This window comes from Haliotis cracherodii, unplaced genomic scaffold (genome assembly GCF_022045235.1).
Source record: "Haliotis cracherodii isolate W230 unplaced genomic scaffold, xgHalCrac1.p SCAF_5, whole genome shotgun sequence".
Taxonomy (NCBI): Eukaryota; Metazoa; Mollusca; class Gastropoda; order Lepetellida; family Haliotidae; genus Haliotis; species Haliotis cracherodii.
Genome location: NW_027266308.1, coordinates 62,111,413 through 62,127,926, shown reverse-complemented (window position 1 = coordinate 62,127,926; position 16,514 = coordinate 62,111,413). Strand labels below are relative to the sequence as shown.

Below are 16,514 nucleotides of genomic sequence, written 5' to 3'. Positions count from 1 at the left end.
ACTGGTGAACATCTCCATGTATGTTCTGATAATAAATAACTGTTCGAGTATTGTTTTAAGAGAGGAACATTGTTGCAAAATCTGAAATGAGTTTGTTTGAAGTATATACCCATTGCCCCCTACATTCAATGAGTTCAACCAATGGCCCCTACATTCAATGAGATCTACCAATGACCCCTACATTCATTGAGATCTACCAATGGCAGGGTTAGAAACTAACAGTTTTCGTCCACTAATCCTTATAATGATAACATATAGCAAAACCCTTAAAAATGGCAAATTTCTACTAGTCCTCATGTTACCTTTACCATTGGGCTGTTTGACAAGGACTATAGGACTAGTGCCAATTTCTAATGCTGCAATGGCCCTACATTCAATGAGATCTACCCATGGCCCCTACATTCAATGAGATCTACCAATCGCACTGAATGACATACATGACCAATGGCCCTACATTCAATGAGATCTACCAATGGCCCCTACATTCAATGAGATCTAACAATGCCCCTACATTCAGTGAGATCTACCAATGGCCCTACATTCAATGAGATCTACTAATGGCCAATACATTCAATGAGATCTACCAACCACACAGAATGAGATACATGACCAATGGCCCTACATTCAATGAGATCTACCAATGGCCCTACATTCAATGTCTACCAATGGCCCCTACATTCCATGAGATCTAACAATGGCCCTACATTCAATGAGATACATGGCCAATGGCCCTACATTCAATGAGATCTACCAACCACACTGATTGAGATACATGACAAATGGCCCTACATTCAATGAGATCTACCAATGGACCTACATTCAATGAGATCTACCAATGGCCCCTACATTCAACGAGATCTACCAACCACACTGAATGAGATACATGACCAATGTCAGTGTCCCTTGCAATTTTGTCCACGATTTTGTTTGCATTCAAACTCACAGTCATGACACTGAGTTGAATCAATTATCGTATTTGATAATTGGTCGCAATCCCTTCCGGTCAACTTTCCGGCTAACTCAGATTAACTATTGTCTATTGTTTGGTAATCGAGAGGTCATCTCAACACGGCAACTCACAAAAATATCTTGTCGCAGTATTGTCTTTGGTGTGGTATTCGCAATATTTTAACGGCGCAGAAATAAAGCTGTTTACAGTATATCTACCAACCACACTGAAATAACTGTAGTTGCAGACATTGGTCGTGTCATGTTCTGTCTCCAAGAATTGAAGACAATGTTGTCTGACTGTATGTACAAACAAATTAAGGTATTTACACTTTAATTTGAAAAAAAATGAAGTACAATTAACATAATGGTGTTTCAGATATCTGCATCTCCGCTACTGTTGAAAATACAAAAATGTATTTCAACATAAAACAAATGGGCATGAATTTGTCCCTGTGTTTCTTGTCTGTGTATCTTCAGTAAACGACCAATCTTCCCTGAGTGGACAGACTAAAGCTGGATAGCTTTCCCAATATCCAGACAACTGCTTCTGTTGACATGCTTCAGCTGTTCTTAAAGTAGAAGTCAATCCCTCGATTCTGTCGTGGCTTGTCTCCCCTTCCCCGAGTACCGCCACGCTAAAACAATTCAAGTGTAATCACCTTAACATGATCATAGTCAGCTCTAGTGTGTTTGTTGTTTAACACAGCACTCGGCTATATGACAGCGGCCTGTAAATAATCAAATCTGGACCAGACAATCCAGTGATTGATATTGTGAGTACCGCTGTTGGGGTACCAAGTCTGAGCCTCCAATTCATTTGGTTGCCTCTTTCAACCAGTATATGTTGCTGGTCTTACCCTAACCCAGATTCCCCACAGGGATCGGCTGTAGTGAAGCATCACGAGTGGTATAATAGTCTGGTGAGTGAGTTGAGTTTAACCCTGTTTTGAACAGTAAGTTAGTTGTATCACCGAGTGTGGGCCAAGTTTGAGAAGCAGTCCAGAAGTCATTTAGGTCTCGGATGTTTACCACAGCACAATACCTGTGAAGATCCGGGGTAGAATAGGTCTTCAGCAACCCATGCTTGCTGTAAAAGGTGACTGCTTGTCGTAAGAGGAGACAAACGGGATCGGGTGGTCAGGCTTGCTGAATTGGTTGATGCATGTCATCCTATCCCAATTGTGTGGATCTATGCTCATGATGTCAATCACTGGATAATCTGGACCAGACTCGATTATTTCCAGACTGCCATCATATCGCTGGAATATTGGTGAGTGCGGCGCTCAACAACACGAGTACAGGTGCTGACTGACCATGATGAACCCGGTATGTTAACTAAAGACAAGTAGATCCTTGTGGTACGGAATGCAAATTGTAGCGCCTTAAACAACTGGGCCATCCGTACCAGTGACATAATTGAAATATCACACTCGTATAACCCATATAACCCATGCATGTGGGTGTGGAGTGGTCAAATGGTCAAAAGCGCCAGGCAATCAAGTACAAGGTGCGAAGCTCGTATGCCATTTGTGACTGGGATTTTATTCAGCCTTGGGACCAACAATGTTTACAGGTCTTTACAGTGTAGTCACTACCCCTAGCATGCAGTACGTACACCCTGTGCACTCAAAAAACCCATCAGGTCACATAACACGATGATATGAGATACACCCGAAACACAAGTGTCAAAACTAGTGGTGTCACCCTGGGCAAGTGACTTAGTTCAAATGTGCCTCTGTTCACCCAGCAGGGAATAAGTACCTGATGTGTGAGACGGATGTAAAAACCCTCCAGCACTTGTAGGCAGGTTGATTTGTATACACCTCAGGGAATTGAGAATGATAACTAGAATGCAAACGGCTGGCTGACTTGGTTGATGCATGTCATCATATTCCAGTTGCTGGATCAATGCTCATGATGTCAACCACTGGATAATCTGGTCCAGAATTGATTATTTAGAGACTGCTGTCATATAGCTGAGATATTACTGTGCGGCGTTAAACAAACACTGGTCGGGGAACAAATGAAACTGCATTGTTGACTTAAAGCATTGGTGATACGAGAACGATCCTTTGTAAGGACATTGATGTGTTCAGCTAAAACTTTCACATCGTCAAGTGTGGCTGTATTAAAAAGCGATCGAGACAGATCACCTATAAAAGAAAATATAGCACGTTTAGTTTTGCTAAGTAATGGAAAGGTTGTGTGTGGAACCAATGTATGCATAAGTTTGACTGTTTCATTGAGTGTTGTCTTGACATCGGCTTGAATTGAGTGTAGAATCGTGTTAACACTGTTCAATGCGGTACATTTGTGTGATTCGGAATGGCATTTTGGACGCATTGGCATGTGAACATGTTCTGGGAGCGGCAGTTCAAAAGTATGAAGCCATTGTTCTGTACCCAATGTACCATATGGATGAGCAAGGACTGGTTTGAAGACAATACCATAGTTCAGTCTCTGGACGATATCTGGAGTTGAGGAAACCGCAAATGGGAGAAGCATATTCAACAGTAGTAAGAAGTAGATCCAAAGTGGTCCTGGAAGTGCCAAAGAAGAAAAGAAATGATGTAGCTGTCTCATGGGTAGGGGTGAGGTAAAGCGGCCAACAATACCTTCTAGCACTTTTATAGCAAGACTGAACTACAATAATTTTGCTGGACAAAAAGGGGAAAGGAGGGATGGAATGGAACTATGATGTATGTGCACATACAAAAAAAAATTAAAATGGTATACCAGGTGTGGAATACTATACCTCTGTGATCTATTTCTTTGTAAAGTATGATTTCCGTGGTCGTTTCCTATTTCTACCTGACATGGCCTTTGAGCGTGGAATTGTCGTTTGGCATACTCACCAACATGCGAATCTGGTTCCCATGAGGTGGTCCATCCTCTTTCCACTTCACATGGTACATTCTTGTACCATTCACCCATTTCGATGACAAGATCTTATCGACTTCAAAATAGTCAGATGATTGAAATTGATCTTTTTCACCTGACCGTTGTTGTCTTTGATCTGTTTGGTTGGGTCCTTGGCTGGTTTCTTGCTTTTTCTGATTGTTGGTTTATGTCTTGTTGTGGTCGGGATCTGTGGTGTTCGTTTCGTGCTTGTTCTTGGTAGTGATGTTCTAGGTCTGTTGCTTTTTCTGGCCACCATACATATCATTTAGCAGGGCCCACTGGTCAAAGCTGTTGAGCCAGGAAGTGGCACAGTCTTGTTCCTTTCCATGAAATTCAGGCAATGTCTGCAGGGCGAATACAGTGGCCATGTTGGTGTGATTAGGTCTCCTTTGTAATTGTAGGGGCTGGTTAAGCTGAATGTGTTGTGGGTGTTCTTGGTCTTGTTCTTCTTGTAGCTGTTCTTGTAGATGTCCTTGCTCTTCTTGTTGTACTTGTGGTTGTTCTTGTTCTTCTTGCAGTTGTTCTTGTTGGAGTTGTGCTTGTGGTTGTTCTAGTTGTGTTAGCTTGGTATGTGATTGTTCTAGTTCTTCTTGGACGGGTCCTAATTTGCGCAGTTGGTAAAAGTTCGTTGGTGTCGCTCCTCTAGACATGTAGTGTTTTTCGAGGTCGAGATCGAATTAGTTTCCACCAACTATAATCAAGGTTTTGTCCCGGGTTTGGGGACTTGATTATACCTTAATAAGAAGAAGAGGAACGATTACAGTCAAGCAGTTTACTGTCAGTGGTGTTGTGTTTTATAATACAGAATACAAGAGACATAATAGCAATACATGGTACATAGAATGATAATAGTATGAATACTTGAATCATATAGAATAATGATAGAACGATCGAATAAGCAACGGTTATAATACTTGAGGGGGAAAGCTGGAAAGGTAGGGGATACAGCTATAGGTAGAGCTAAGCACACATTCATGTCTAGAGAGAGCATTACATCATGACACCAACATTATGACCTGTGACTGCATTTGTAAGTAACGTCACTATAAATACGCTTGGCTTATTACGTCCGAAGTGAGACGCGCTATTTACTAAATGTAGATAGACATATACGCGATAAACGATAATAACAATAACCTCAAACCCAGTATAATAAAACATGTAGATGTAGGATATGAACGATATTGATAATCATAATGGTATCATTTGCACGGAGTTGACTTATCACGATGTTAGATTTGATTTCTAAGTTCATCAATGCTTTGTCATCGTTTGTATCAAAATATTATAAAGTAACAGTTTCTGTAACGGCCGAACATTAGATATACAGACTAACTGTCTGTGTCTTTATCGTTCAACATACCGCCCGATTAACGTTACTTTCATGATACTTATTTGATACATATTGTATTCTGATACCGTGTATATTCGGTGGTATACACATTTCATAAAACATACAAAGTATAGTAAACATCTATTCATAATACATACAAGTTCTGGTAAACAAATATCTAAAACACACACGTTATTGTGTATGATCTTTCATACGTACATAGGTAATAATGAGCGCTTCATTATTTAAACATACAAGGGACCCGTGCACATGCACAGTGCAAATATGTTTCCACAATCTTACATTAGCTTGTTAGAGTTAACCATCTATAGAAACAGACTATCTAGAATATATCACACACATATATATAATATAGGACCAAATGTATGAAATAATAAAATGTTTCTTACCTTAATAAGAAGAAGAGGAACGATTACAGTCAAGCAGTTTACTGTCAGTGGTGTTGTGTACTGGTCAGTGGAGATGCTTGACTTTTATAGTAATCGCCTCGTACATTTTGACTTTGAGTGACTCCCTAGTCAATGAATTGTGCATTGTCTTCATCTAGTTCTTGACCGACGGACGATACGTCACGAGGTAGTGATGTTGTATTATTACATAATAATAATTTCTACGCCGGCGCGACTACGGCCTCTGGACAATAGAATTCACTCAGCGCGATGGGTTTGATGGATACGTCCATCTTACATCACTGTAGCCTGCTATGTAGCTGTCAGTGTTCAGTGTGACACGTGAACGTCTACAAGATTTAATTGCTTGTTGATATGTTGTAGGTAATGAAACCTTTATGAATATTTTAATTCCATTTATATTTAGCTAATAATTATATCAGAAAACGCTAATATTTACATAACATATTGGAACAATATTGAGTGTATTTTACACTGGTATATAATTCGTGAAAGCTTTCTTGTGAATACTGTGTCAATTAATTTCAATCAGGAAAACAAATTTAAAAACAGGTCTGTTCAGAAAGGGATGTAACCCTTAACTCTCCCGTGAAGATCCGGGTTAGAATAGGTCTTCAGCAGACCATGCTTGCCGTAAGAGGCGACTATTATTAACGGGATTGTGACTTGGTTGATGCATGTTATCGTATCTCAAGTGCGTAAGTCGAATCTCGTGATGGACGCATGAATGAATGAATGATCTTTATTTCCTCCATTAATTTCGGAGAGTGAAATTCATTTGTAATCACGTTAAGACAACATATTTACAAAAACATTATGCAGAGAAATTGAATGTTTCACACAACTGAATATGTATATGTCTTGATCCTGGTATAAGATATACTGTCTATAGATAGATCATTGATCGCAGGTTCCAGGAGCTTATGTCTCGTGATACAGAAGATATGAACTCAGCCCAGCTGTCAAGGCTCGTATCCTCTACTATAGGGGTCACACCATCATGTAATGTCACAAGTGTTACTCCATCCTCTGCACAGTCCTCAATACACATGTATTGTTCGAGGTTCAAAGTGTCAAGTTGATGCTTCATTTCAGGACAATTGTTAACGAGATCATTTGAAAACCTGTTTTTAACATGTTCATCTTATTTCGACCACAAACACCACAAGGTTGTATTAAAAATGCCGGGTTTTCGCATACGGAGGCATTATACTTTGAATATAATGTTGCGTTTCCAGTCCATGTCCTGGAACCATACGCCACCTGTCTAATTTAACGGTGTTGCAAATTAGTCAGTTTCTTTGTGAATTCTCCCTTCAAGTTTAGATGTAATATTAAAATGTAAACTTACTTTTGCAGGACCGAACATGATATGTCACTTTCACTTTGTAGTAATTGACTGAAGGAAATTCATCGACATACTTGAGACGAATAACATTTTGTTGTGGTTTGTACTCTGAAGACGGAAAGAAAGTCTTTCCTTTTCTTGTATGTTAACTCCTCAAGGGCACATGCGGAAGAGACATATGGCCCTGTTCTTTCAAGGTGACACAAATCACCAGCACAAAGGATGAAATGCTTGAGGGGACACTGCTGAACATAGGGTGATGGCTCCATTCAGTTGTCAGACAGGTCAAACAGGGAGGACCGTGATAAGCTTGGTCTACCTATTGTTACAATGGGCAGCCCAGACTGGCTTAGGGAATCTCAGTTAACACAACGTTCTCTTAATATGTTAAATCATTTTAGTATTTGTCCCGTATTTTATTTTTTTGGGTAATATTATATAACATAACAATTATAAAAATATATTTTATTTCGGTTAACACACTCAAATGGATATAGATCTATGGTTTTTCTTTTAAATAAAGCAGATTCTAAATAAAACTTTTAAACCAAACTTATATAAATTATCAAATTATTTCACTAGACAACCCAATGGTTTAAATTCATATCAATTAATGCTTGTCATATATCATATTGACATTAAATTACATGATCAAAAAGGTTATATTTGTTTGTTTGACAAGAAACCCGAGAAGACTTGCTGAAGTTTGTTTTGATATGTAAGAGTCGACTGACCGAGACAATTTAAAAAGGAAGTTATTATTTGACCAAAGTATTGATATGTTGTTGTAATAAAGTGATGGTAATAATACCGATGCTGCCTGTCATCATGTGCTTTGTTTTTTATGGTTTGAGAAAGTGACATGGGGCATATGTAATAGTTGGAAACATGTAAACAAACATTTTTGAAGAAACCTTATCTTTATCTTGAACTCTATTTACAAGTTCGGTTTTCATGATGTTTTTGTGTTTTTACATTACATATGTTTTTAAACTCAAATGAGTCATGTTCTGATTCCTGATTCTGAAAATATCACACGGAAATTACAATTTGTTTCACCTTTAGGGTTACACATGTGCGCTTCATGACAGTATAGGTACTTGCAGCAATAGGTAGGTACGCTTCAAAGTTTTTCGCGCCATGTTGATCCTCTGGATCAAAGTTACCTTGTCATTATCATGGCTGGATGGTGAGATTGTTGTCTGCACGAGTGACTCAATTGTCACAGCAAGGCGTCACTACAGGACACCCCGTCACCCGTCAGTCTGGTTCGACAGTCCGGTCAGTCGCAGCACACACCTTCACAACAAGAGGTAAGACGGTTTATTCCAAGAACGGGCCTGCTCGCCCATTTTAGCTCATTCTCTTTTATAAATAGGAATTGCGCCTGTATAGTTTGTTGTTGATGAAAAATACCCATGGTATTATCGTGCTGTTCTGTAGTTAAGAAGCACGGCCAAGCCGTGTACTTTATGAGTACAAATATAGAGACGGGAACCAGTTGAACAAAGTAGACACGACCTATGGACAACAACTTCTTTATTTTACTGTAATGGCGACGTTTAAAGCATGACAACGTTAAGAGGATCTCTAACGTCGCCATTGCTTAAAGGGGCGCTGATCTAAAGCAGTTCACTGGGTCTGGTTGTTGCCTTTGTTATTGTTTTTTAAATATATTTATGTTCGTGGATACCCGGATGATATCCCAGAAATCTCGTCTGGTTAGCGACCCGGGCTGCGCCACCCGTAAAGCGCACAAGCTAATTGAGCAGCACCACCTGGTACGGTTAACTATATAAACAAAGGCGTGTCAACCGGTGAAATGGATTTACTTTCGCGTTGGCTATGGCTACTCGTGGTCGTTGTTTATTGTACAACAAATCACTGCAGGGCGAACAACGATAGCTACGCGATAAATCGCAAAGAACAATTTTTTTCTCTGAAAGTATGAGCCGAAATTTGTCAATAATATCCTTTTCCAACAAATGTTGTATTTGGGATAACACTTTTCTAGCAAAGTACAGATTCGCGTACTTTTTGGGGGTTGAGTACGGTACGGGATTCGAAACCAGTCGCTAGCACACAAAGTCAGCGATCTTAACCACTTGACATTTTATAGAGGTTATCACGCGAGTGTGTTTGGGGATGGTAAATATCATGTATTAGGAATGAACATTGTATTTAGTGTTTATTCCTAATGCAGGATATTTACCATACTCATGCGTGATAACCTCTTTATCATATGTCATTCTTTAATTCTGTGCTTGAAATTCGCTTTCCCACTCTCACACATATTACCTAAACATAGAGTTAAGGGAGAAGCCCCATTTGTCAGCCCATTGTTGTATTTTATTAAGAGATTTTTGGAGTAAATTTTGGACCATTTTCATGCTTTTAATGCGGATCCAGATAGCTCCATCATCCGCGAATTTTGATGTGTTTACTTTAGGGGATAGGCCCTCGAATAGATCGTTTATCATTATATTGAAGAGGATGGGGATGAGGATACTGCCCTGTGGAGTGCCATTTTCTAGGGGACATTGGTCTGATAGAGTTTGGTCTATACCCACGGTTATTTTACGATTGTTTAGGAAGTCCTGGATGTAGTTTATTATCTGACCTTTGAGTCCTATTTTTTAAAGTTTTTGTATTAGCCCATCGTGCCATACCATGTCGAAAGCTATAGAGAAGTCTAAGAAGATGCCTGTGGTATATTGTTTATTTAGTTGTCCTGTCTTAATATCTTGTTCTAGTCGGGCGAGGTTATCTAGGGTTGAGCGGCCAGGAGTGAAACCGCTTTGATCTGGGTTTATGATGTTATTTTGGGTTAAGTAATGTTGTAATCTATTTTTAGCCATTGATTCCATTACTTTACATAAGTTTGAAGTTAGGGATATTGGTCTATATGAGTTAGCTTGATTAGCTGGTTTATTAGGTTTAGGGATTGGTATGACTAGGGCCTGTTTCCAGGGAGTAGGAACCTGTCCGTTTAGGTAGATGAGATTAAGTACGAAGAAATAAAAATAGACACGCCAAACCTAGAAGCCAACGGCATTAAAATCACATTAAATAACCGAAACATAAACATCATAAATATTTACCACTGGGCGGAACAAAAAGTCCAACCTGAGGATCTAACCAAACTACTCCAAATAAGCGATAAATCTACTATATTCCTAGGAGACTTTAACGCTCACCATCCTACATGGAGCATAGATGATAAAATAGATAATCATGGCAAATTAATCTCCGAATGGATAGTGAGTGAGTGAGTTTGATTTTACGCCGCTTTTAGCAATATTCCAGCAATATCACGGCGGGGGACACCAGAAATGGGCTTCACACATTGTACCCATGTCGGGAATCGAACCCGGGTCTTTGGCGTGACGAGCGAACGCTTTAACCACTAGGCTACCCGACCGCCCCGAATGGATAGAAACAAACGACCTAGTAATCCTTAATACCAACCAACACACGAGGTACGATAAGATAACCCCCAAAATGTCGGCTATCGACCTAACCATATGCACCGCAGATCTAGCCCAAAGTACTCAATGGGAAGTGCACGATGTCCCGCTAGGTAGTGACCACTTCCCCATAAACATAACCATAGGAAATACAAACGTACCAATCCAAACAGAAAACCAAGAACCAAAATTCCATTACAATAAAGCTAACTGGGACCAATTCCAAGATATCTGCAACGATGCTAACTTAAACGAAATAGAAAATAATGATTCAGAAACCTATTGTAAAAACCTAACAGACTATATAATAAACGCAGCCAAAACCTCCATCCCCTTCAAAACATCTAAGACAGGCAAACCGACGGTACCATGGTGGAATGAGGAAATAGAACAGACTAGACGAAAACGTAAATCAGCCTTCAATAAAGCAAATCGCGACTACACATATTTAAACATAGCCCACGAACTAAACCACCAGGTTCAAAAACTAGTCCAAATAGCCAAAAGTAGAGACTGGAAAAAATTCTGCGAAGGTATAAATAACCGTACAGATGCCAGAATGGTCTGGCGCAAAATCCACGCCATCAGAGGCTTAAAACGACACAAAAAACAACTAACATTGACAACTCAACCAACCCCGCCCCAAAAGCAAATAATCTCGCCAACCACTTTTCGGCTGTTAGCAGTAACACCAACTTCAGTCAAAAATTCCAAGATAAACTTAAAACAGAAAACAAACCCACAAAAGAACCAAACAATCTAGAAATAAATCAACCCTACACAATGGAGGAGCTCCTTTACGAAATCCAAAACAGGAAAAAGGGCACAGCCCCAGGATTAGACCTAACTTCTTACCAAATAATTAAAAAACTCCCCCTAAAACTACTCCAGGCACTACTCAAACAATACAGTGCCCTCGCTTACTTACTTACTTATATTGGAGATTTAACGTGCGCTTTCCGACTGCAAGCGTATGTCGCACACGGGCCCGGACAGGCCTTTTAATGTTTTTCCAAAAAGGGGAAAAGTGAGTTTGTGCAACCCAGGAGGGGGGCTTTAGGGGTTGCTTATATAGTAATTTTGAAATTTTGAGATTTGGAAAGAATGCCAAGAGTGGGTGGGGGACGAACTAAGGAAGCTGTGTGTGTTGGGTGGTTATCAAATAAGGTAGTTTTGGTTTTAATATTTTATTAGTCCTGTTTTTATTAGGTATATGCCTAAGGCTTTGAATTTTTCTAATTTATTTTGTGGATTTAGGATTGATTCTAGTGTAAGACCGGTTTTAAGATTTAGGGTAGTCTGTAGTGTTGTTCGGTGTGTTTGGTAGTGTGTGCAGTGAATGAGTACGTGTTCTGGTGTTTCTTGTTGTTTGCAATGTGGGCAGTTTCCTGTTGTGTGTAGTTTAGCTATTTTACGGTGATTATTTAGTTTGGTATGGCCTGTTTGTAGTTTGGTAATTATTCTGTCGATTTTTTTGGATGGGTGTAGTATTTGGGGTTTATTTAGTTTTTTTTTGAGTACTTTCTTGATTTGGCTATTTGAGTTTTGGTATATATTTTGCCATTTTTTGTTGATTTTTTGTTTAGTGACACTTTTGATTTCTGATTTTGAGCTGGGTAAGTTTAAGCTTATTTCTGGGAGTTTAAGGGATAATTTTGCTGCTTTATCTGCCTTTTCATTTCCAAAGATTCCTACGTGGGCGGGGATCCAAATGAACTCTATTTGTTTACCTACCTTAGTTAAGTTGTTTGAGCTATTGAGTATTTGATTTATTAGTTTGGGGCGGTTTTTAGTGTTTTTATTTTTGAGGGCTTGTAGTCCACTGAGGGAGTCGGTTAGGATGAGGATTTTTTGGTGTTTTTTAGATTGCTGATTGTGTAGTGCTGAAGCCATGCCCATTAGTTCGGCCGTGAATATGGATTGGTTGTTTGGGAGTCGGTAAGATTGTGTGTCTTTGGTTGGTTGTGCGATGTGGACTCCGAAACCTGTGTGTTTTGAGATCGGATCTGAGGATCCGTCTGTGTATATGTGACACCAATTTGGCCAATGTTCATGTATGTATGCTAGTGTGGTGGTTTTAGCGATGTTAGGATCGGTCTGTTTATTTAGTGTATCGGCTAGTATTGTGTCTATTTTTGGTATTTTAAGTTTTGGAGTGAAGATATTGGATGATTTATTGTTTTGTTTAAGATTATTTATTTGGTGTTCGTTTAGGTAATTGGTTATTCTTTGGGAAATTGGAGTAAGTAGTGGATGTTTCCGGGCTAGGGCTTAGTTTCTAGGGCTAATATTTTGTTTTTTTAAGTTTTCGATTAGTGGGTTTGATTGGGACGCGGCCCAGAAGTTTAGGGTAAGTTGTTCCCTACGTAGTTTAAGTGGCATTTCTCCTGTTAAGGCCTGGAGTGAGGTGGAAGAGGTGCCATGTTGAGTTCGTGTGATTAGTTTTAGGGCCTGATACTGGATTGAGTCTAGTTTTTTAATGAGAGAGTTGTTTAAGGTGTCGTAAATGGCACTGCCATAGTCTAGTTTGGATCTAATTAGTGATATATAGAGTGAGAGGAGGGTGTTTTAGAGGCCCCCCAGTTGGAGCCGGTTAGGCATCTTAACGTGTTTAGGTCTTTGCTGCATCTGGTTACAAGGATTTTAATGTGAGCATCCCAGGTGAGATGTTCATCGAAGATTAATCCTAAGAATTTGGTTTGTTTTTGGAATTTGATTGGTTTGTTGTTTAGTTGGAGGTTTAGGGTGGCGGGTTGCATATTTTTGTGTTTAAATACTATTCCTGTGGTTTTTTCTGAGTTTAGGGAGAAGCCCCATTTGTCAGCCCATTTTTGTATTTTATTTAGAGATTTTTGTAGTAAGTTTTGGGCCATTTTAATGCTTTTAGTGCGGATCCAGAGGGCTCCATCGTCCGCGAATTTTGATGTGTTTACTTTGGGGGATAGTCCCTCGAATAGATCGTTAATCATAATATTGAAGAGTGTTGGGCTTAGGATGCTGCCCTGGGGAGTGCCATTTTCTAGGGGACATTGGTCCGATAGCGTTTGGTCTATGCCCACGGTGATTTTGCGGTTTGTTAGGAAACTTTGGATGTAGTTAATTATTTGACCTTTAAGTCCTATTTTTTGTAGTTTTTGTATTAGCCCGTTATGCCAAACCATGTCGAATGCTTTGGAGAAGTCTAGAAAGATGCCTGTAGTATATTGTTTGTTAAGTTTGCCTGTTTTAATGTCCTGCTCTAGTTGGGCGAGGTTATCTAAGGTTGAGCGTCCAGGAGTGAAACCGCTTTGGTCTGGATTTATTATGTTGTTTTGTTCTAAGTAGTGTTGTAACCTGTTTTTGGCCATTGATTCCATTACTTTGCATAAGTTAGAAGTTAGGGAGATTGGTCTGTATGAATTAGCCTGGTCAGCTGGTTTATTGGGTTTGGGGATTGGTATGACCAGGGCTTGTTTCCAAGGTGATGGGACCTGTCGGTTTAGATATATGAGGTTATAGAGTTTCAGAAGAGTTTGGAGTAGTTTGGGTGGTAGTTGTTTAATTATCTGGTATGAAGTAAGTGCCCTCGCAAAATTGTTTCGATATTTATATCTCCAAAGTTGTCAAAACTTATAAGATGCTTTTGTTTTCAAAAGATTTTGATAACAGTTCACCAATATATAATGCCTCTATCAAAATAGCTGAACAGATATCAGTGAATAATTATATCAACAGCTCAGCTGATAAGCGTTTGGCCGATGTTAATCCTTTATCAAAACACTTTGTAACAACAACGAACATCAAAGATATCTGATGTTCGACTTCCTGTGCATACACATCCACTTGTTTGATTTTAACTTAACACTATCATGAAACTATTATTTCTTTTCAGATGCATTTACCAGGAATAGCAGTCTTCATGCAAGCCCTGCTCCTCCCGGGGACACACAAGCCAGGAGACCCTCAGGAAACGCGAAAACCACCATACTGGCCGTCCACCTTCTCTGTCCAGTTTGCAGAACTCCAAGTAGTCAATGACACAGTTTCCTCCCAGAACAAAGGGGCGTGGTACTACGACTATATCCGAAAACAAGCAAGATTTGACCATCTTCAAGGCCAGAAGAACAATTTCTGTCAGCGCCAGGGACTGAGTGATGACAACCCACAGGGTACTTGTCATCTGATCTTCTCTAGGGACAGGTCTCTGTATGTTCACTACCCAGAGGCAGGCACCTGCTGCCGGCTGTGTGGGGTGGAAGAGGGCTGTACTGTTCTCAGACCTGATTGGCTGAAGGGTTCTACCCCCATCGGTACCGAGGTGATATCTGGCACTGTGTGCTACGGCTGGACCACTCCCGGGGCTGTTGCCAATGACACGTGGTTCGCTACTGAAGACAATGTACCATGTCTGTATCATGAAGTTGTTGGCCCTGTGGTTCACACACTAACGTTTGACATGGATACCTACACTGAGGCTGAACCAAATGACCATATCTTCAAAGTCCCCGACAATTGCTACAAAGACTGTCCCAATCCTTACACCCCTCCATTCTAAACTGGTGAACATCTCCATGTATATTCTGATAATAAATAACTGTTCGAGTATTGTTTTAAGAGAGGAACATTGTTGCAAAATCTGAAATGAGTTTGTTTGAAGTATATACCCATTGCCCCCTACATTCAATGAGTTCAACCAATGGCCCCTACATTCAATGAGATCTACCAATCACACTGAATGAGATACACGACCAATGGCCCTACATTCAATGAGATCTACCAATGACCCCTTCATTCATTGAGATCTACCAATGGCAGGGTTAGAAACTAACAGTTTTCGTCCACTAATCCTTATAATGATAACATATAGCAAAACCCTTAAAAATGGCAAATTTCTACTAGTCCTCATGTTACCTTTACAATTGGGCAGTTTGGCAAGGACTATAGGACTAGTGCCAATTTCTAATGCTGCAATGGCCCTACATTCAATGAGATCTACCAATGGCCCCTACATTCAATGAGATCAACCAATGGCCCCTACATTCAATGAGATCTACCAACCACACAGAATGAGATACATGACCAATGGCCCTACATTCAATGAGATCTACCAATGACCCTACATTCAATGAGATCAACCAATGGCCCCTACATTCAATGAGATCTACCAACCACACAGAATGAGATACATGACCAATGGCCCTACATTCAATGAGATCTACCAATGGCCCTACATTCAATGATATCTAACAATGGCCCTACATTCAATGAGATCTACCAATGGCTCCAACATTCAATGAGGTCTACCAATGGCCCCAACATTCAATGAGATCTACCAATGGCCCTACATTCAATGAGATCTAACAATGGCCCTACATTCAATGAGATCTACCAATGGCCCTACATTCAATGAGATCAACCAATGGCCCCTACATTCAATGAGATCTACCAACCACACAGAATGAGATACATGACCAATGGCCCTACATTCAATGAGATCTACCAATGGCTCCAACATTCAATGAGGTCTACCAATGGCCCCAACATTCAATGAGATACATGACAAGTGGCCCTACATTCAATGAGATCTAACAATGGCCCTACATTCAATGAGGTCTACCAATGGCCCCTACATTCAATGAGATCTAACAATGGCCCCTACATTCAATGAGATACATGACCAATGGCCCTACATTCAATGAGATCTACCAATGGCCCTACATTCAATGAGATCTAACAATGGCCCTACATTCAATGAGATCTACCAATGGCCCTACATTCAATGAGATCTACCAATGGCCCTACATTCAATGAGATCTACCAATGGCCCCGACATTCAATGAGATCTACCAATGGCCCTACATTCAATGAGATCTACCAATGGCCCTACATTCAATGAGGTCTACCAATGGCCCTACATTCAATGAGATCTACCAATGGCCCTACATTCAATGAGATCTACCAATGGCCCTACATTCAATGAGGTCTACCAATGGCCCTACATTCAATGAGATCTAACAATGGCCCTACATTCAATGAGATACATGACCAATGGCCCTACATTCAATGAGATCTAACAATGGCCCTACATTCAATGAGATCTACCA

The 16,514-nt window shown here is 40.0% G+C and overlaps 1 protein-coding gene across 1 annotated transcript; it reads left to right on the top strand.

Annotated features, from left to right (window-relative positions):
• Positions 1-8,204: 8,204 nt before the first annotated feature.
• LOC139444081 (uncharacterized) lies at positions 8,205-15,027 on the top strand. Its single transcript, XM_071224990.1, has 2 exons — positions 8,205-8,277; positions 14,303-15,027. The coding sequence occupies exon 2, from the start codon at positions 14,303-14,305 to the stop codon at positions 14,963-14,965; it is 663 nt and encodes a 220-aa protein (XP_071081091.1). The 5' UTR covers positions 8,205-8,277; the 3' UTR covers positions 14,966-15,027.
• The last annotated feature ends 1,487 nt before the right edge of the window (positions 15,028-16,514 follow it).

Coding starts and splice junctions, on each gene's coding strand:
- LOC139444081 (XM_071224990.1), top strand. CDS start 14,303: ATGCATTTACCAGGAATAGCAGTCTTCATGCAAGCCCTGCTCCTCCCG.